Here is a 22,387-nt window from a genome sequence, read left to right on the forward strand (position 1 = left end):
TTGCATATAAGTTATGCAGTATTCTGCTAAGCTTAATCTATACTTTAATTTTTTCGTTTAAAACGGTACCGTTTTTTAGCCAAAATATACAATGATGCCAACTAAGATGTTTATAATTTGCTCCTGTAAGATAACTAAAATTATTCAATAACAATAAGTTTAAAAAAACACAAACCAAACCAGTGTATATCACTTTTAATGCATCCCCGTTTAAACGGTAATAGTTTAATTCGGCGTTGATTATGTTTTGATATTAGTCAAGGTATAGTGGGGGGAAACGGTACTCTGGGAAAGACACGGGCCTATTTTAAATATCATCTTAGAGGTACCCATTTGTAGACGAAAAAATGCTACAGTATTTTACGATCCAACAAATGCGCGGTAAAGGCGGTTACTGTTGCTAAGTATTGAAATTCAGTGTTGAACGAATACAACATGCTTTTAATGGCTGAAATAAAGCATAATAATAAGATGTTCATTTGAATACTCGCTGAAACATACTTAAACTCGCGAAATGTTGGAGTTTGCGAGTTTAAATCATCAATCATAGTTTAATACAGAGTTAGGAGGAATGGACACGTACCAATACAAAAAAAATACCCATTATAAAGATATGTTCAAATGCTTTTGAAAATCTATGCCCGCTAATTGAGCGTTGATGGGCGCTGGAGTGTATGGACATCCTCTGTTAATTATTGTGATAAGTTATATAAACAACAAAAAGAAAACGATGCCACTATTTTATACCGCGCACTATAACGAAATTTCAGACAAAAATTTAAGAAGAAGTAACGGTAACAGCGAATAAGAGAATAATTTGGCAGCATAACAACAGTCGTTAAAACACGCTAGAGGTATAGAAACGAATCGAATTAAAGTATCAAGTAAAAGCGTTCTACTCAACATACTATAGTCTCTGTCGAGTTGCATCAATTTAAACCAGCTAAGATGTAATTGCAAGAAAAGTGCGCGTAAAGACACCACAGTACCATTAAGGGAGGAATCGGCTTGAGAATTCACAATAGCATGTTTTGTGCGAACACTTGTAGATTACATAATTATCACCTCTATTACAAAAATACACAAAATGGTACATTATTGAAATACAAATATATGTAAACTTGAATTTGCAGCATAGCTAAAAGGTGTACAATTAAAAACGGTATTATAGTTTATTCGGTATGCTGTTTGCACAATATATTATAATGTAGTCGAGATGACTACACTTGTGTTATCCCGAGGTTTTGTCACCAGAATTAAACCAGAAATAATTAAGCCGATTCCCGCTACTCGAAATCCCCAGTCGTAGCTTTGTGTCACGTCATAAAACCAACCTGTTTACAAAAAAAGAGCAAGGCTATAATGAATTGGCACGTAGAGTGTAACTTTATTGGGAAAGTAGATATTGTGCTGTGGGGTAATATGGCACACTTTTATAATAGAGTAAAAGACGTCCCCTCTTGCCATCTACGGTGTACACTGACCTGCCATCGGTGGTCCTAACAATACGCCTAATCCTTCAAACATTAGCATCCAGCTGAAAGCGTCCACAAACTTATTGCAACCCAACATAACGGCAGCAGATGCTTTTATCAGACCGTAACCATTGCTGAGGAAACCAAACGCAGCAGCAAACATAAAAAGACCGATCTTGTTCGACCAGAACGGGCTCACTGCAACCGATATACCGCATAAAATCTATACAGCAAAACGTATTAGTTATGTTATACCACGGCCTACTAGAGATATCTCTATAGTAGGCCATGGTTATCCCAATACTGTGTATAATTAGATTATCGATTATACAGTTGGTATAACATCTCGGCAATTCAAAAGCAATTGAGCTAAACCTTGCATTCCAAAGTAATAAAACAGGCTGCTTTTTATGAATTTGTCCTATAGTAGGGCGGGAGAAACGAGACACCTTTGGCACTTAATAATTTTTTTTATACTTTTTTTGAGTATTCTCAGTTTACTATATGACACGAGAAAAAAAAAGAATGAAAAGGTTTCCGATCACCCCCACCCTACTATGCTGTATAAACCAAGAGTTTAAAACTTGCTCAAAAATGAATAAGCAAATTAGTCTTTTAAAAAAAAAAACTTCTATTGCTAACTTGAATTAGTGCATATGCAATCCTCGGGTGTACTTCAGCATAGTTAAAGAATGCTCCTGTAATTGGCCTGCCGGTAAAACCAGCTAAACCAATGGTAGCTGCCACCCATGCGCTGGTATTTTCATCCAAACCAGATAACCTGTTAAACATACATTTTCTCTTACTTTGACTGCGTTTTAACTTTTCTGATGAAGTCAAAAGGTGTCTCATCCCCCCACCCTACTTTGTATAACATGGTGTGGAAAGATGGGACATGTTTTTATCATCTTTTTTCGTACTACTTGGTGGTAGCAAACAAAGTCCATTTACAGAATTCTATAAACGTAGCCCCGCGACTCTCAAATATCGTTGTTAATTTAAAAAAAAACGGTATCCCATCTTACTACACACTACTATATATGTTTAATCTTAACAACAGTGTTTAACTATATAACCTAACTAACTTACCTAGCTCGTTCAACCAGATGAACATAAGGAATAAATAAGCACAACCAACCCAAAAAGTGGCTTGTTATCAGTCGTAAGAAAGTAATATTTCTGTATAAACCGATACTTCGTTTGAAAAAAGATAACTCTGTAAAAATCAAAATACGTAAATTCAAAAGAACACTAAATTAAAATAAAAAGAACTAGAAGTTATATAATAGATACTGCTGTTATTATATGCTAATTGGAAAGCCTAAAACGTTTAGACTAAATAAGTAATGATTCAAAAAATATAAATTTATATTCAAAAAAACTACAAGACAATCTGTATACAAAAAATCTTAGAAACCGTTTTCAGTTGAGCTAACCTGTGTCAACAGCTGTGCTGTCCCTTTGTGAATTTATAGAACCTTCATTACATATCGAAGTAATTCCAATTTCGTTATTACTTTCTTTACTTGGGCGTACTTCTGATATGTTCAACTTTTGTGGCGGAATAAAAAACATTGCGATTACTGTATTGTTCAAACAAATGCCCCCGAAAATAAGCATGGCACCCTGGTGATAAAAATATCATTGATTTATTTAATTACGAATAAGTAAACGATCGAAAACGTATGTATGGTATACATATGGATTGCCAGTCGTCAGTTAGACCTATATTTTAACAAACGCTAAAAATATATTGTAGAGTGGGAGAAGAATACCATTAGCACATAATATCCAAATATTCTGGCTGTGTTTTAGTCTATGGAAGTTGTGAGAATAAGGTTTTACATTTCTTTGAATGATTTTTGTTTACTACCAAATTGGACCAAAAATAGAATGAAAAAAGGGCCCATTCCCCTACCCCAGCACTTATATATGTAGAAGTAAATGTTGTACCCCATGGCCTGTTGCAAGGAATGTGCTAATCACGAATTTTTAGTCATTTGCCGTTGAAACAGAAATGTCATGTATTTTAACGAGTTGTACGTTATGGCATATAATAGTTACTTATTAGTTACTTATATTGCAATACGTTTTGAATGATTCATCTTTTCATTTGGAAAGCCTTTAAAATGCACCGCTAACTTTTGTACGTACTTGCCAAGTGTATTCTGAAATTATGTACCGCTGCACCGCTGACATTGCGAAAACACCGGCTGATAAACCAGACCCGCACACACTTTCTGCGAGCGTTCGTTGTCGTAGAAAGTATTTATTTATGATGCTGCATGAAGCCAGCGATGCCAACCCACAGCCAAAACCTGACAAAAAAAAACATTCTTAAATGAATAAAAAGACAAAATTAATGTGAAAGAATAAATGGACCTAACTTTATCCTAGCGTCGCCGGAAAACGACATTTTTGCAATGGGTGTTCATACACCTCGTGCCAGCTTACGAGTAACGATGACGCAACACATAAGAGCCATATAACGATATATAGTCGTTATATAACCCTACACCAAGCATAATTTATTTATTTATTTAATCGAGCGACATGTGAGAATAGTAAATTACTACTTTTATACTAGTGTGTGTTGAATGTTTTCATTTTTTCTTTTTGACCTATTTGTTATTGTAAACAAAGAATATTTTCAAAATTAACTTCCGAACCCTCGCGATTCTAAAATAGGACTCTAAAATAAAGACTCTAAACTATATTGCGTCACAGTATAGGCCATAGCACTTTACTCAACTATTTAAGGCTATATTGCAGTGGTGTCGGGGTGAATCGTAGATTTAGAAATAGTTAAAACGAAAAACAGGACATAGTGACAAAACAGTAGTTGCTAAACCCCGTTTAGAGTTAAAAACAGATTTCGATTTCATTAGAAGAAAACAAGCGTGGTCGCTACATCTAGCAGACAAGCAAGCCACTTGATAAAATAAAAAAACGTATACCTGCTATGACTCCAAAAGTGATGCACAGAGTAATAACGTTGCGTGCAAAGTAACTTACACTTAAACCAAGACACATTGTAACTCCTCCTATTATACCACAGGTTCTTATTTGTAACTTGTTGATCAATATTCCGTATATAGGACCTGTTATATCGACAAAAATACATTCTGTGTGTAAAGTTGGATTTCAATTAGGCTTCATTAAAACAGGCGTGACATTCAGTATAGAACATTTTTACTGTCATTACGGTTCCCTTCATAATAATGGCCGCCGACAAGTAAATTTTGTGTTTGGTATAGCAATCCACCTATGTTTTAATATAGTACTGTGTGGGGAAGATGGGACGCCTTAAGCACATAATATTCGAAAAACCTGATCGTGTTTTAATCAATTACGGGCTATGGGAGTCGTTATAGGAGACGTTTTTATAACTGTTTGATTGTTCTGCGTTTACTACGAAATGGGTCGAAAAAATATAGTAAAAGGTGTCCCATCTCCCCCCATCCTACTATATCTATATCTTTAATAAGTAGAAACCTCTCGAGAGACATTAAGTCGCTGGTAATCCGTCAAGGGAACTCTTTTAGTATTGTGGAACATTGTAGACGCTATAATTGAACATTTGCAACTTATATGCGAGTAGACCTACAGTCCGCATTGATACTATGTTTACCTTCAAGAATGCTACAGCCTTGGGCGGCCAATGACCTTATACCATAATATTACATATGTGTCATTCGTTTCATGCGCCATTGAGAACTTTTTGTTTCTTTATTGGTTCTTTAAACGTATAAATTATGCAGAGATGTTCGTATGCAATGTTCAGCTTTTGTCAATTCCAAAACGTGAAAGCGATAATTATATTTGGCGTTGAGAAGAATATGTGTTGAAATATCTCCTATAGGCTATATGTCGTATATATTTATAAACACGTATATACATTTATAAACGCGTACAGCTACTACCACCTACCCAAACTTGGTTTAAAATGTGGTATTGGTCTAATGTTAATGAACCCCCTATTAACCCCGGTGTTTTTACCCGAAAGAACATTTTTTACTCAAGGCCAAAATCACAATATTTTGTTATTAAATGGTAATAATAATTATTTACCTAAACCACAGCCAACAGCAACTGGTATTCCTCCAGCAAAAGCAACTTCACCCATGGGTGCTCCAAAATAACTAACCCATTCAGCATACAACACCCCGACAGAAAAAGTTACTCCCCAAGTGAGAAAATTACTGAGAAATCCCATGCACAGCACAATCCATCTGTATTTTAACTTCTCGCCGTCTAAATAGGAATCCATCCTTTAAATATAGTGCAATCTACAATAGTAATAGCTTTATTTGTCTCTTCGATTACAGTAGCGAAGATTTAGAAATATTTTAAACAAAAATACAGGATGTAGCGACAAAACAACATCAGTTAAAAAATACACTTACGTTTAAAAACATGTTTACATTTAATTGGAAAAAATCCTTTAGATTAAATAACCTTTCATGCTTGTACAGTTACTACAGGCTGTGGTGCCAGCCATTGTGTTTATGTTTTAATTAGTAAGCCCTGTCATAATTTCCTGTTCGTCTGTGTATGAAAGGAACGACTTCGCGCGTGTTATTGTCCCATAACGGGTGCTAGTCAATCGTCACGTTTAGAGGTACAGAGTCAAGTAGGCGTGAGAATAACTACCACTTTGACCTTACAGTTTTTCTACATAATTACAAAACTCACCGAATAGCATTACTAAACTGCGTAGCTTTCTTTGATTTACTAATGAACACATCCGACGACAAAAACGGACGCTCTCGTTTTCGCACTAACTTTTCCAGGTACACTGCTGCCAAATGTAAACTTTCTGTGAATTGTATTTTCAATAATGTATTATACAATTAAATGACAAAACACCTATTACGTCGTGTGTGCTTAACATCCTGATCGTGTTTTAAACAATTAACAACCGTCTTTTCATTGTAACAACGGCACGTCATATACTTTACTGGATATTAAATCTATATTTTGGTTGTGCCACTTTTCCTACAATATAGGCTAAAAGGATTATTTAGGCCTTTATTCTCTTTTTTTACCATTTGGTATTAGGACAAATAAAGTTTAATGACTTTTATAATCGTATCCTGACGACGCGTTGTTAATCGTTAAAGAAACAACTTGGGAACATGGGACATTTTTATGCTGACAGTCACTATCTTACCCCGCTGTACTATATGACCACAAAAAAAACACATTTTAGAAAATAGTATTCTATTTCTATGGCTCTGGTAAATTGTAGCCATATTAGGGTATTTCCCAGCAATCTGCAGACGGCTGTTCGTGGTGAACTTGTTATGACATCACAATGCATAGATTGCGATTGCGTAAAGATTACGTTATTACTGTTTGGCAATACGTATTAATAACTTTAATAACAAAACAACGATTTTAAATCTATGTATGTCTAGTTATATATAGTGAGTATAAACGTGTAGCAGGTTTTGTATGTTATTCATAAAATAATTATAATTCTTTGACCAAAAAAACACTGCCATGGCTTCTGATCGACTGCCTGTTGTATCGTTGAACGAAAGCTCTCTTCGGCGTTTGCAGCAAAAACTTCAAAAAATGAAAGAAAGTGAAAAATTAGACGAAGCAATAACACCAAGCCCGACAACAGGTACAAGCTTACTGATTCAGATTGTAAATAATAAAATACAGCTTGTGCATACGGGTTTTTATAAAAAACTTTTGCCGATGCAAGGCATATTTTATCGGTTCCTTTAACTAGTGCATGTCTGCTATGTACAGTATGTCCACAATATTTAGTTGTCCGCTATGTGCGCATTTTTGCACATTCTATTGTTTGTATGCATAGACTTGTAAAGTAACCAGGAACTTCCAAGTTCTGCAGACTGGTCAAGATTCAGTAAAAAAATCCAATTTGCTTTATTTTCAGACAAAAAGCCAAGACAAAGGAAACCAACAAGATCGCCAAAATATGAAGTTTATAAACCCGGTGTAACTCGATTGTCGAATCGTAGAGAAAATCCAAGCACAGAGTAAACATTAATATGTTCATCTTGTGTCTGCAGCTTCGTAATATTACTGTACTTTATATTACTTAATAACTAGTAAGGATTTTGTAAACTTTTTTAAAACACCATAAATATTTTTTTGTTAGGTAGATACTAGATAATATTCCAAACTGAATAAATGAATGTAACTTTCTTTATTCTCGCATGGCGGGAAAATGAAGTCATTATCACACAAGTTTAACACCTCGTACCAGCTTAAGAGTTACCATATATGTTACTCTGTGGGTGCTTATTTTTTTGGATTTTTTCTTTTTTTTATGTATGGCTGATAATTTGAACAACCCATCAGTGACGAGTCTGACGACTGAGTTGGAGCAATAGCAGTTAAGTGTCTTGCTCAAGGACACGTACCCCAATATGGTAGCAGCGTCAAGCTTTGAACCCATTACCTCTGGGTTACAGACAGGCGCACTAATCACTATGCCACGGCGCCGGACAAATTATGGATTGTGTTTGGTTTTATTGAGTCAAAGTATTAAATCAGCAATAAACTTATGTTTTTAGAAACGCTCAGAGCTTCCACAAAACCCAAAAAGATCTGAAATCAGCTGGACGAGAAGTATCTGCATCTGGAGACAAAAAGAAAGTGAATGAGGATAGAAAACCAACCTCCGATCGTGAGTTTATGATGTCTGTATCAATGTTACTGAAATGTGCACTTCTGTATAAATGTTTGTAACAGTTTTGTATGGTTTATTGTAGTAGTGGTAATGGTTTAAATTTTAATTTATTTTCCATTTTTGGGGTTACAAATTGAAAAAATCAGCTGATTTCTTTAGTTACAGCTGCACTATATATATATAATTTGTGTTATTCCATATATGCAAAAACTGCCAGTACCTAAATTTTGGGTTACATATTCATTGTAGGCAGGAGAAGAAGAGAAGGAAAAAGGAGAGACGCGAACCACAGAAGCAGGAAGAGTCCGGAGGAAAACAGTGATGAGTCATCTGACATGGAGGAAGGATACCTTGCTCGTCATCATCGTAGGATGGGAAACACTCGTCATCTGAGCTCAACTTCTAATGATGGAGCTGGGTAAGATTAAGAGTCATTGGTTTGGTTAAGTTTAGATGGTAACTTGTTGTTTTTTTTTTGTGTTTTTTGAGTTGGACTAGAACTTTTATTGATATTTTGCTGTGTGTAGTTTTTTTTTGTTGTGTTTGTTTAATTCGTGCGTCGTGAAAACTTAGGCTCGGTCTTATCTCTTAGGTCCCACGGCATGTTTTGTTATAAGACTTAGGACATATATAGTAGGGTGGGGGAAGATGGGACACCTGTTCATTCTATTTTCTCGTCCCATTTAGTAGTGAATCAAGAAAAATCAGAGAAATATAATATCGTATTCTTACGACTTCCATAGACCGTTGTTAATTGTTTAAAACATGATCAGGATATTTAAATATTGTGTGCTAAAGGTGTCCCATCTTCACCCACCCTACTATACTATAAAATGGAATTTATAAGGATCCGGCTACCATTTATTTTTGGTGGTTTTAAAATCTGGTTCGAACCTTTTTTGAAAAGTGTTTTTTTTTTTCCATTTCAGTGAGAAAACAGATGAGTTAGAATGGGATAATTACAATCATAGTCGGTTGTTTGAACCTTGGAGTGAAATGGACCAACAGTGTGATGATCAGCAACAACATGAGGTAGAAATTTTTCGCACATTTTTTATCCATATCGTGTTGAAACAACTGTTGTTTTGCTGTTGATTCCCTGTTTTGCTCTGAAAATAACATGATCTTCGCTACCAATTTTAAGGAGATAAATAAAAATTATGTTATTTTATGAACATGAGTATTTTGCTCTTCAATATTAAGTATTATAATATTAAGTTCATATTTAATTAAGTAACACTGTATATGGGTATATTATTAGGTTGCTAAATATTTTGAAATAGTCCTAACTCCTTACAATTTCCTTTATCGTATTTGTTGTTAGCCACATACTGAAACGACAGGAGAGATCTTTGTGGAAGAAAAACCAAAACCGCAAAATCGGAAACAGGTTGTTTATGTTGTTTATACAAATTATTTGAAACTATATACACTGTATAACACGGCAGTAAATTGTAATTTGTTTCATAAGAAACAGTCTGTATACCAACTATGTCTGTAACAGTGTGTTGGTTTAAGGGGCCAACTCGTACCTAAATCCTAGATTTCTCCCCCCTACATAAATTCACTATGTGTCACTGTGGTTACGTAAATGGCATTGAAGTTTAACTTACCACCAACAGTTAAATGCCCAATGCCTGTTTTTGAAGATGTAATATAATAGTCAAAGGCATTGAATGGGTATCATTTTGCATCACTTTCGGGTAGAGTTGTTGGTATCTTCCCATCTGCAATAGATATTACAAATGCAGCAATAGCTTTATTATTTCATAGACTGCATACAGAACAAATGCATTATTATGATCATGCTGCAAATGTTACATGTGGACCAGTGGACGTATATGTCCTTGGGCAAGCCCTTTGGCAACTGCTGTAACCTAATGGTCGATTATGAGTTTAAACGATTATCATTTTCCCCCCACATGCGAATACATATTTTTTTATAAATTTATACCAATGTTACATTTATTGCAGGATAAGAAAAGAAAAAGTCGCAAATCTGTCGAGTTACGTGAAAAACCAACCAACAAAGTTCCTCATTCAGGTCGTCCATGTTATATGGATGACCCGGTATCAATAAGCAATGAAGAGGAAGAGGATGGAACATCCGCATCCAACACTGAGAATGAAACATCCAGGCAACAGGTGGACAAGATTTTTTTTTCGATTTTACAATTTTTTTTTAAAACACTGAAAAACGGAAAAATACAACACTAGTTTTAAACTTGTCTGTTTTACTAAAAAAACTGGGTTTATGAAAAAAATGTTAAAACAAAGAAAGTAATAGTAGTATTAATAAAAGCCTACATAAAAGCTTATATTTTTTCTTTAAATACGATGGCAATTATTCAAAATTACTAAAAACCAAAAGATAGAATATAGAGACTAAAAACAGCTTTAAAACACGGTAACTGTTAAAGACATTTTAACATTTAAATGGAAGAAAGAAACTTGGTCGCTACACCTAGTAGACAAACAACGAGCAATTCATGTTTAATTATTTTCAAGTTAAACTTCTAATGGTAACAAAAAAGTAGAGGTTTAAAATAAACATTTTATACACATTCTTCTAAAAGTTTCTTTAAGAATCTGTATGTATTATTGTTTAAACATCTCTTTTTTTCAGTTGAATCAAAAGAAGAAACTATACAACCCCAGTAACCCTGATACTCCAATACTGGTCAAATCAAATCGAAGGGGTTGTGTTAAAGTGGATAAAATGAATGAAAATATTCCAGTTTACAATCAGGTGTGTAGGTAGATGTTACAACAGCAGAAATTCAAAACAATTTGTCCCGAGTTATGTGTTGAAAATATTGTTAAAATTTCTACGAACAAAACAAAAAAAGTGGTGTCTTGTTTGATAAATGAACTTTTTGCAGTGTTTTTGTTGAGTCTGTTTGCTACTGAATTTATTTAGAGACTGGATAAAAAAAAACTAGTTTTAAAGTTGAAATGAGCTAATCGTCCAATAAAAATGTAAAAAAAAACTTTTTTTAAGGAATATTTTTCAAGTCCCCGTTTTCCCGCTCCAAACCCTCGTAACTTACCACTGGATGGCAGAAGACAAAGAACCCTCTATGATGCAACAACCAACACTAATCAAGTGTGAGTAAACAGTTGTTTTTACACAATAATTGTTTTTGTTTATAATTTAAACCAGGATTTTAAATTAAACCATAATATTTTCCAAAATACATTTAAAAACAGTCAATATTTTACAGTTTTTATTTTAATGTTTTAATTTAAATATTTCAGTTACGTACCACCTACTCGACCATCTAACTACTTTATGCCATCACCTGTTCCACCGGAGGCATGGAAGAGCAATGATAAGTACGCTTATGAGATGGAACAAAGGAAACAACAACAACAACAGGTAACCATGGCGTGTAGTTTTACTGAAAATTTCATGGTGTGTAGTTTTACTGAAAATTTTAAAGTGCATTTTTTCAAATTAAATAAATATTTTATATGTGAGTGGATACCTCACACTAGGTAATTTAGGCTTAAAACTGGTTTGCTTAGCAAGCAGGAAGTTTAAAAAAAAGTAAAACTATGTGATGTACCATCTGTGTTGTAACGATTGCCCTAAAACTATGTGATGTACCATCTGTGTTTAAACGACTGCCCTAAAACTATGTGATGTACCATCTGTGTTGTAACGACTGCCCTAAAACTATGTGATGTACCATCTGTGTTTAAACGACTGCCCCCCCTACCATGCAAGGGTAAATAAGTTACATTCACTCATTCATTCATTTAAATAATCCACAATCTGTAGAAAGAACAAGAAGAAGCGCTGATTGCTGATCACATGACCAACATCCGTCGTCAGTCATGCGTGACCATGCTTGCTGAAGCAGAAAAGCATGAAACAGCGATAAGTTCATTGTTATCGAATAGTGACTTCACAATGAAGAATTTTACCGAGATACTTCGAAAGTCAAGGTAAGTCGTTCAGATTCACAAAAACCTCGTAGATATTTTTTGAAAGTTTTTTTTATTTTTTTTTTTGTAAAAAAAAGTGAAAGAACCAGTGGCGTTTTATTGCAAAGTGTAGAACCATGTTAATATTACATTAAATATTTTAATTTTAGTTAGTGAATAAAGCAAATCGATACAGAAATAAAAACCAGTTATAAGAGTTAACTGTTGTGTTAAAATCTTGAGTTGAGTACCAACATATTTCTTTTCTTACACAACATACACAGCTGTACCATTGAACAACTTAATATAGTAGGGTATATATAGTAGGGTGGGAAAAAATGGGCCACATTTTCATTCCATTTTTCGTCCCATTTGTTAGTAAACAAAGAACATTCAAAGAGTTAAAAAACCGCATCCTCCAGACTTCCATGAACCATTGTTAGTTGTTTAAAACACGATCAGGATAATTGGATATTATGCTAAAGGTGTTCCGTCTCCCCCACCCTAATATATATTGGTTTTGTTTATTTTGACACATGAACTACCCCCAGGAATAAGTTAAAGCAAATTTATGAGAGTCTTATTCTCACTGACATTGAAACAGCATCAAAACATAATGTGGAGCAAACACTCTGGAAGAATGTCTTTCATCAGGTTAGAAATTATTTTACCTTATTTTTAACTGAAAAGTTCATATTTCTGATCTAGATTTTTGAGAAAATAATAATTTTCTGATAGTAGTTGCTTCAATGTGACTAAAAAGCTTGTTTTTGTCCTTGAAAACAATAAGTTTTTACATTTAAACAATAATTTCAATAATAATATGTAAATATTTTATATATATATATAGTAACCAGTAAACTGAATTTGTATAGGCATTTTATTCTATGTGGGTGAGGTCCCACAGCGTGGCATGCCATGGGTTCTAAATGCTAGGATTTAGGCCAGGATTGCCCATTTATATAAGCATTATTGAATTTAAAATTTTGTCAAAGGTTATTGAAAAACTTCGAGAACAAATTGCTTCGTGTACTGAAGATGAGAAAACTGAACTGAAAGATCTTTTAATACTTATCCTTGACCAGGTTTGTGTGCTTTATTGTTTCCAATATTTTACTATATTTTAAGAGGCTACACACTCTTTTCACAACATGTTCTTTGTTAAAAAATTAAAAAAAAAAATTTTTGTATTTTTTTTTGAGAGAATACCTACCGGTTTGTAAACTGTAAGTTTGCTGAATGTGAACAGAATATCACTGATTTTTAAACTTTTTTAAGTGCCAGCACTTTTGGTAAAGAGCTACTGCTTTGAATTCTAATTTGACTCCAGGTTATACTTGTATTTTAGCTATTCCAGCAAGAATTTTGCTAATTGCATGTATTTCGGGCGGGAGAGCTAAAATACAAGTTACATTCAAATAATTATTAAACCGTATCCTAACAACTTCAATAGACTGCAAATGATTGTTTAAAACACAATCGAATATTTATATGTTATATGCTAAAGGTGTTCCCCACTCTACTATATATTATGACATCCGGTTAAATTTTTACTTTTCTAACATGGTTTTGGCAGGCAGTTGCTTTCTATGAAAACTTGGTGTCTGGACTGCAACAAACTTATCGCTTCAGTATAAAGGAGATGTTGCGTAATCCGACTGTGGCTCGCTCTGTACACAAGCAAGCTGGGAAAAGGGTGGGTACTTAATTTGGTTGCCCAAACAATACAGCCAATATTGGTTTACTTAAAAATTATTTTTTTTACAGCATTTTTTTCATGTTATTGTAAACGAGTGTTTTTTTTTTGACACGCTGTTTAATTTTTACGTCAGCCATATATAAAGACAAAAAAACTTTTAAAAACATAATCATCCACAAAATTACATAAGTGGAAGCTTGTAAGCTGGCCGGGGGTGTATGAAACAGAACACTCTTGTTAGAACGATGGTCCTTGCACAATCACGTGAGAGTAATGAGTAACATTCATTAATTCATTCATCTAAACACACTAATGTTCAAAATCCCGCAGACAAAGTTTGCGATCATGAGCGTACAAAGATCATTGATATGTCTTGGTGACATCACAAGGTACAAGGAGAATGCTAATGATTCAAACAACTTTGGAAGGGCAAGGAAGTAAGTTAGGGGATGTTTTGTTCAACTGTTTAATATAATTTAGGCTGGCGTTTTTTTTGTTTTTTTTATGGCGATAAAGAAGATCATATTAGCTCAAACAAGAAATAGACAAAAAAGAAGTAAATAGATAGTTGCTATTACTCTCTATGTTTAAAAATATCTGAAAAAGAGCATCTGTTAAAAAGCATGGCTGTTATACCCAATATACAATTAGCTAAGAAACAAGTCATTATGCAATTAAAATCATAGTCCATACGTACATCGTAAAGTTGCCTTTAAATTCGCGAAAGTAAAGCGATAAACAAGACGCTTTTTTAGGATTACACTTGTATCGGTTAACCGGTTAAAACTGAACGGTTTACGTTTAAACAAAAAATGGGAAAATTCACAGCCCTAATTTTTAGCCAAGTCTAGCCTAATTCTCGGGTCATGTTCACACTGCAGAACCTTACCTTCATGGAAGAATAGCTGCCTAAAGCAGCGGTTCTTAAAAATTTTTCATTAAATTGCAGTTGCATACTTTTGTCATAATAATATTTTGGGTCAATTTTGGTTTTTAAAAGTCCACCAAAAATTTGTATTTTAAAAGTCCACCAAAATTTGTATTTTAAAAGGTCTCCAAAACTTGTTGTTTAAAAGGTCTCCAAAGCTTGTATCTTAAAAGGTCTCCAAAATTTGTTTTGAAGTTTCACTGCACCACTTGTCTAAAAAACTAAACCAATTTCAGTTGAATAACTTGAATTTATTTCCTATTTCTTAGTTGGTACATGCAAGCCAGAGCATTGGAACCTCGTAACGGCCGTCCATACAACCAACTGGCAATCTTGGCAGTTCGTACGCGGCGAAAACTCGACGCTGTGTATTACTATGCACGTAGTTTAGCTACCATTGGCAACCCTATTCTCACTGCAAGGGAAAGTCTAATTGCTCTGTTTGATGATGCAAGGAGAAAGGTATGCAGTCATAGGCGCCAAACCTGGGGTGGCAGGGTGGGCAGGTGTACCCTGAAAGTTTGCACTAGATTAATGAACCACACCGTGGCAAAGTGGTTAGTGCGCACGTCTATATCCTAGAGGTAATGTTTTCAACGCTCGTTGCTACCATTGTGGGTGTATGTGTCCTTGGGCAAGACACTTAACGGCAACTGCTCCAACCCAGTGATCACCAGTTGTTGTACAAATTATCAGCCATACATAAAAAATAAAAAATACACTGACAAAGTAACAAACATGGTAACTCTTAAGCTGGCACGAGGTCTATTAACACTTAAAATTGTTTATTTATAATTGACTTTACAAATATTATTGGTCATTTCTATGTCATTTTTATTTTCATCTAAAATTTTTTTCTCATTTGAAACGTAACACTGAAAATAGTTTTAGTTTCTAAACCAAAACATTTGCGCTAAAATCAGGTCAAAATTTTAGGTTGTCTTGTTTGTACTGAATCTGACCAAAAAATCTGACATATTTATTTTATGTTAATGTAAACATGTAGAAAATCTCATATCCAGTGTAACTCATTATCAGTTATTTTAAGATGTTCTGTGTTTATGGTTTTCGAAAATTTGTTTGTTCCATTTCAAGTTATTAAAAATAAAAATACTTTTCACTGAAAAACTAAATAAATGCAAAGCTGCTTAAAAATATTGGTATAACATGCAAATGTAAATCATTTTAAGTTATTTTCATTTATAATTTTCCATACAGCTTGAATATACTCGAAGAAAAGAAGGTTCAAAGAATCAAAAAACAACAGTTTCTGATCAAGAAAATAAAGCAACTAAATCGAAGTAAGTTTAAACTTCTTCTTATAACATAACGTATAAAACAGTTGTTTTGTGACATGTTTGTAATATTGTACTGTGGGGTAAGATGGGACACCTTTAGAACATAATATCTAATTATCCTGATTGTGTTTTAAACAATTAACATCGCTCTATGGGAGCAGTGAGGATACGGTTTTATTTTTTTTGAATGTTCTTTGTTTACTACAAAAAGGAACAATAAAATAAAATTTAAAGTGTCTTATCTTACCCCAACCTACTATTTATTTATTGTATATTCAATTATTTATCCTTGTCATAAAAATAAATTTCTCTGTATGTAAAAATTATGAACATACTTTGCGATCGATGAAATTTTTTCCTCACATCCAGAGGAAACAATCCCATGCAGATTTGGTGCAAACCTGGCTCCCACCATCCACAAGAGTCATCTGCATCATCTAAAACATCAGCAACATCCAAAGAGTCAGCAGATCTTACTCCTGATATTGAAAAACTCTCTTTGTCTTCCTTGACTCCATCTGAGGTACGTGAAGTTTTTGTCTTTATTTTTATTTGATTTTTGTTTTCTATTTCATTCCATTCTAAGGATTGAGTGAATGCAGTTTACTTTATCCTGGTGTGGTCGGAAAACAGCAGGCGTTATAACACAGGTTTTCTGTTTCATACACCACATGCCAACTTACGAGTTACCACGTATGTAACTTTGTAGGTGCTTGTTTTGGTTGTAATTTTATTTAGGAAAGGAGGGGGGAATTCTTTTATATTAGTGAGTACCATTGTAGTTAAGTGTCTGGTCTTGCCCAAGGACACATTCGCCCATAAAGTAGCAGCGGTAAGCCTTGAACCCATAAACTCTGCGTTTGTGCATTGTAAAACTACGATTTTGTCCAATACATTCATGCAACAATTTGACATTTTTGAAAAATGTGAACCTTATTAAATTAAAGCACTTAGTCATGATGTATTATTAAAGTTTACAATATCATCCAGTTCAGATTAAAATTTCATTATATTAAAACTCAGATCATGAAGCAGTTTAGCCTCATGTTCATTAACATTCACGGAAAACTTTTCACGAGAGTTGGTTTTGAATCTTTTCATGAATTAAAGCAAAAAGTTCTTCATCTGTTTCAACAGGTATGTTTTGTTTAACTGAAAGTAAAAAAAATACTTAAAACTCAAATACCTAAAAAAGTATGTACCAGTATACTTATAATATACACATAAGAAAAAAAAAAAAATATATATATATATATATATATATTTATATATATATATATAATGTACATAATATAATATAGTGTTACTTATTTTTCTTTATTTATGTATATTATATATATATATATATATAGTGTTACGTATTTTCTTTTTTATGTTTATATATACAAGTATGTTTCCTCTGCTTACATTAAGTAACTTAAGCATTACATGTTGACACCCATGTTTTCTTCTGCTTTTGAGTATTAATGCAATAGCTATATACACTCTGCAGTATTCTCACTAATTCATTTAGCTGCATATAATGAATGATGACTAAATTTAGTGGAATATGTAATGTATATTTCAAAAAGCTACTTTAGATAAATCGCTTTAACACATAGTAGGGTGGGGAAGGTGGGATACATTTTTATTCTATTTTCTCGTCCCATCCGGTAAAAAACAAAGAAACATTTAAAGAATTCTAAACCCATATCCTCATGACTCCCATGGACCGTTTTTAAATGGATATTTGGATATTATGTGCTAAAGGTGCCCCATCTTACCCCACAGTTTTATACGACAAAATAAGGTCAAATTTTAATATTTATAATCTAATTTAATCTGCAGGCGCTACAGTGTCGTCCACCGCTTATAAACAGTCAGACCTTACAACATGTGATGGCAATCAATTACTTTAGTGTGTTTGACCAACAGCAGAAACACCACAATGGTAGGCTTGCATACATCATCGTGCATATTGTTTTAGTGTTGACTGTTGGCAAAAATTAAAAAAAAGTGTTGATCAAAATTAATTTACAAAAAAATAGTGTTGAAAAATAATTTGCCAAAATACAGTGTTGTAGTGACGCCATTTATGTGAATTTGTTTTTATTATACAATTGGTTAGACTTTTTTTTACAACTCATATACTTTCTTCGTTACAGAGAATTTACAAAAAAATAGTGTTGACCAAAAATAATTTGCCGAAAAACAGTGTTTTAGCGACGCCATTTATATGAATTTATTTTTATTATACAATTGGTTGGACTTTTTTTTACTCACTCATATACTTTCTTCGTTACAGAAAATTCTAGCAGCATGATGTGTGCTGTGCAAATCACCCTTGACATGGTTGCTATAATAACCAAAGAGGTCACGACCTGTCTCACCTCCATGACCTTTGACCCTGAACTTGGGTTTGTTCCGTCGTCATGTAAAGAACTTAGTGTGATTCTTCCTTCTTTCAAACTCTGCTGTGATTGGTTGTTTTCAAACCGAGATATCTGGTACCCTCAACCACCTATAGTGGATGACAGGTAAGTGTTTATTGGAAATAATTTTTTTGTTGAAAATATTTTTTGGGTAAAAATATATATATTTTTTTTTTGGTAAAAATATTTTTTTGTTTTTTATTCCAAAAAAAATTTTTATGTTAAAAATCCACAGGTCGATTGATTTATGGAACAATCTTGCTGCGTTATGTGATTGGTTATGCAGTGACGACAAACAATTTTCCGTTCGAACTTTTATGGACAACCATCATGACTTAGTGGAGGTAAACTTCATAATCCCAGTTATTTAAGATACACACAAGTGACACAACAAGTAAATTATTGTAAAAAAATCCCTGTAGTAAAATTTTTAATTTTTTTATTATAAGTAAAAGTATGGGTTTCTTAAAAAATAACAAAAATTTTTGATGTGGTTCTATTTTTTAATGGTTATTTTAAAAGTATCTGTGGTTTTTTGTTTTAACTTTTTGATATTTATTTATTTTCCTACTTATATAACTTTTTATTTTTAATATTTTAATATTTATTTATTTAAAGGTGAGTCTCGCGGAGGATTTTGAAATGTCGGGGTTTTCTCCGCTCGTAAACTCGGAGAGCGAAACAAGGTTCGTGATGAACAATGAAGCGGGAGGGAGTGATGTTGAGGATTGTGTTCGGCTTAATCTCATCCGAGACTTCCTGGAGTACCTCTGTGGGATGGAGGAGCCACTGCTTGCTTTTAAACAAGGAAGGTAAAAAAAATGTAATAATAAAAAGAATGTAATAATAAAAAAATTTTAGAAAAATAAAAAATTAAAAAAAAAAATGTTAGAAAAAAAAAATAATAAAATTTTATAAAAAACGAAATGTAATGTTCGTTGATTTTTGTAATGGTATTTCTTTTTTGATCAAAAAAATTGCAATAAAAATAGGAATATAATTTTTATGAAACAGAATGTAATGTAACTCCTCTGTATACCAAGTGCTACTATATATTTTGCTGCGCATTTATTAGCAGCAAAACATAAGTTCCACTTAATGGAAGAGATATATATGGATTTAATAGAACCAGTGCTTGCTTGTAAACAAGGAGCAAAAAATTATAATAAAAAATTGAAAAATATAACATTTTTCGATTCAATGTTATTTGATTTTTGAAATGTTACTCGATAAAAATTTTATAATCATCAAATAAGAAATTAAAATTTTGAATGTAATGTTCTTATATATAATTTTTTTTCTAAATATTTTTCAGATATGTGGCATTGGTGGAATCAAAACCTGTTGAATGTATTGTAAATGATGATGGTTATAATCAAGACATGGTAAATACTTAATATTAAATGTTTAAACGTTCTGGTATAAATGGGGGCTGGAACCTGAATGGTTGAAACTTATTTTTTAATTGCTAAACTGCTGTTATAAGCTTTAACATACATTGTATTCGTGTAATTATTAATTTTTGATATCTACTATCTAAATTAGTTGCAAATTCAAAAAAAAATTCTTTTCTAAAAATATTTATCACCCAATAAGTTACATATGTGGTAACTTGTAAGCAAGCACAAAGTGTATTAAACCGAACACCCAGGCTATTGGAACTATTGTTGCCCTGTTACGTGAAGAAATAAATGTTTTAAATATACCTTTAATAAGTTTCGGTTAGGCCACATTTTTTTTAAAAAAATTAAAAATTTTTTTTTTTTTTTTCGCTTCAGATTGAAGCTGATCTTCAGGACGTAGATGCAAGTTACGAGGAGGAGCAGCCGGACTCTGAAAATGAGTTTTCCGAACTGAAGGCTTATCGAGATTCACTCCAGAGGACCCGCGATGTTCATGAGAAGAGAAGGAACCAAATCCAGGTTCATTTTTTGCAAAAAAAATAGTGTTGACAAAAAATAACTTTACAAAAAATAGTGTTAAACAAAATAATTTTCCAAAAAATGTGGTGTTGAACAGAAATAATTTGACAATAAATAGTGTTGACGAAAACTAATTATACAAAAAACTAGTGATGACCAAAAATAATTTTACAAAAAAAACAGTGTTGACCAAAAATAATTTTACAAAAAAAATAGTGTTGAGCAAATATAATTTTCCAAAAAATAGTGTTGACCAAATATAATTTTCCAAAAAAAATATTATTGACCAAAAATAATTTCATCAAGGCATCACTGGATGCAGCGGGATCAAAGAACAAGAAGATGTACGTGACTCCAAAGAGCTTGATCCCAGATACGAATTGTTTCATTGATCATCTTGATATGATAAGTGATCTCATGGAACACGGGCAATTTATTGTGTGCGTATGTCTTGTAGGTAAGTAGTTTTATTTCATTTTGGCATTTATGAATTAATGTAACTTATTTACCCTCACTTGGCGGGAAAACGACAGTCGTCACAACACAGGTGTTCATACATCTTGTGCCCGCTACCATGTATGTAATTTGTTGATTATTTTTTCAAGATTTTTTTTTTAAACTTACTTAGAAATTAATGCATAGGCATAAACTGTAAGCCACATTTCACTAATACGGCATAAAAAAGTTCAGAAATAAATAGTTAGTTGTCTACTAGTCTGTGTAGTAACTCCCTATAAGTAATTGATAAATAAATACATTGAATTTAAGGTGTGGAATTTGTTATATGCTAATTAGAACACGCTGTATACTATTTCAGTGTTGACCGAATTAGAAGGACTGGCACAAGAAAGTAAAGGCAACACTGAACACAACCGACGTGTTCATGCGAATGCTGCCGCATCTCTTCGTTTCATACAAGAGAAATTTACATCAAGACACGTTGCTTTGCGTGCTCTTACTAACCAAGGTTCTGCGCTCGATACGATCTCATTCAGGAGCCAAGACCATTACAGTGACAAGGTTTGTAGTGGCTAAATTTGATTTGAGTAAGCAAAAATAGGAAGATAGCTTTTTGTTACAATGAATGTAACTTACTTTATCCTTGCGTAGCCGGAAAACGACAGTCGTTATCACACGGGTTTATCACCTCGTGCCAGCTTACGAGTCACCATGTATGTTACTTTGTAAGTGATTATTTTTTTTTATGATGGTTGATAATTTGGACAACCCATTAGTGACCACTGGGTTGGAGCAATTGCCGTTACGTGTCTTGCCCAAGGACACAAATCTGGGTTACAGGCAGGCGCGCTAACCACTATGCCACAGCGCCAATAGAATAATCACCCACAAAGTAACATACATGGTAACTCGTAAACTGGCACGAGATGTATGAACACCCGCGTTATAACGACTGTCGTTTCCGGCTATACGAGGATAAAGTAAGTTACATTCATTTGTTCAGAATATATAAAGTTTGTTTAATGGAAACCTACTTACTTTTAAAAGAAGTCAGTTATATTTTGTTTGAATTTTTGTGTGTTTGTGTTATATTATGTAAATGTTTACTAAAAACTAAAAAGCTAGATGCTTAGATTAACCTATCTGTTTAATTAAATTAATCAGCACTTTAAAAACACACAGGGCACGAATGATGATTTAATTCTCATGTGTTGTGAAAAATATGAAGAAAAAACGAAAAAAAACAACTCGTGCTCCACAGTTTTGCTCACTGATGACCGTAATCTAAGAGTAAAATCGCTGACGCGTAACATGCCAACAAAATCTATTCCTGAGTTCTGCAAATGGTTATTTGCAGTTTAACACCAGCAATAATTTTACTTGTTTCTTTCACAATGTTTTGCTGATATTATTTCTTTTCTATTCTGCAACTGTGTTTTTATTCGAGCATTATTTTTTAAACGATACTGTCCAAAACATTTCTTTCTATCTGTATCTTTTTCCAACTGGAAAAAGAAAAAAAGTTTTACTGTTTTCGATCTACGGCTACTGTCCTCCAATTTTTACAGCTTAATAAAATTTAAAAAATACAACAG

General features: G+C 33.2%; 2 protein-coding genes across 2 annotated transcripts; one reads left to right on the forward strand and one right to left on the reverse strand.

Moving 5' to 3' along the window:
* Positions 1-939: 939 nt before the first annotated feature.
* LOC101242852 (monocarboxylate transporter 14-like) lies at positions 940-6,082 on the reverse strand. Its single transcript, XM_018817597.2, has 8 exons — positions 5,547-6,082; positions 4,433-4,576; positions 3,630-3,793; positions 2,912-3,101; positions 2,565-2,691; positions 2,118-2,256; positions 1,485-1,698; positions 940-1,334 (listed from the first exon to the last, which is right to left on the reverse strand). The coding sequence occupies exons 1-8, from the start codon at positions 5,743-5,745 to the stop codon at positions 1,201-1,203; spliced, it is 1,311 nt and encodes a 436-aa protein (XP_018673142.1). The 5' UTR covers positions 5,746-6,082; the 3' UTR covers positions 940-1,200.
* An 811-nt stretch (positions 6,083-6,893) lies between these two features.
* Positions 6,894-22,386, forward strand: LOC100184868 (telomerase-binding protein EST1A). The gene is made up of 28 exons (XM_026839725.1): positions 6,894-7,107; positions 7,387-7,489; positions 8,030-8,142; positions 8,395-8,563; positions 9,075-9,177; positions 9,470-9,535; positions 10,120-10,290; positions 10,772-10,894; positions 11,147-11,253; positions 11,404-11,524; positions 11,930-12,096; positions 12,627-12,729; positions 13,071-13,160; positions 13,652-13,771; positions 14,105-14,211; positions 14,972-15,164; positions 15,921-16,003; positions 16,370-16,523; positions 17,024-17,137; positions 17,828-17,930; positions 18,285-18,516; positions 18,647-18,755; positions 19,030-19,223; positions 19,727-19,796; positions 20,190-20,333; positions 20,640-20,790; positions 21,151-21,353; positions 21,975-22,386. The coding sequence occupies exons 1-28, from the start codon at positions 6,981-6,983 to the stop codon at positions 22,152-22,154; spliced, it is 3,720 nt and encodes a 1,239-aa protein (XP_026695526.1). The 5' UTR covers positions 6,894-6,980; the 3' UTR covers positions 22,155-22,386.
* The last annotated feature ends 1 nt before the right edge of the window (position 22,387 follows it).

Source organism: Ciona intestinalis, chromosome 2 (assembly GCF_000224145.3).
Source record: "Ciona intestinalis chromosome 2, KH, whole genome shotgun sequence".
Taxonomy (NCBI): Eukaryota; Metazoa; Chordata; class Ascidiacea; order Phlebobranchia; family Cionidae; genus Ciona; species Ciona intestinalis.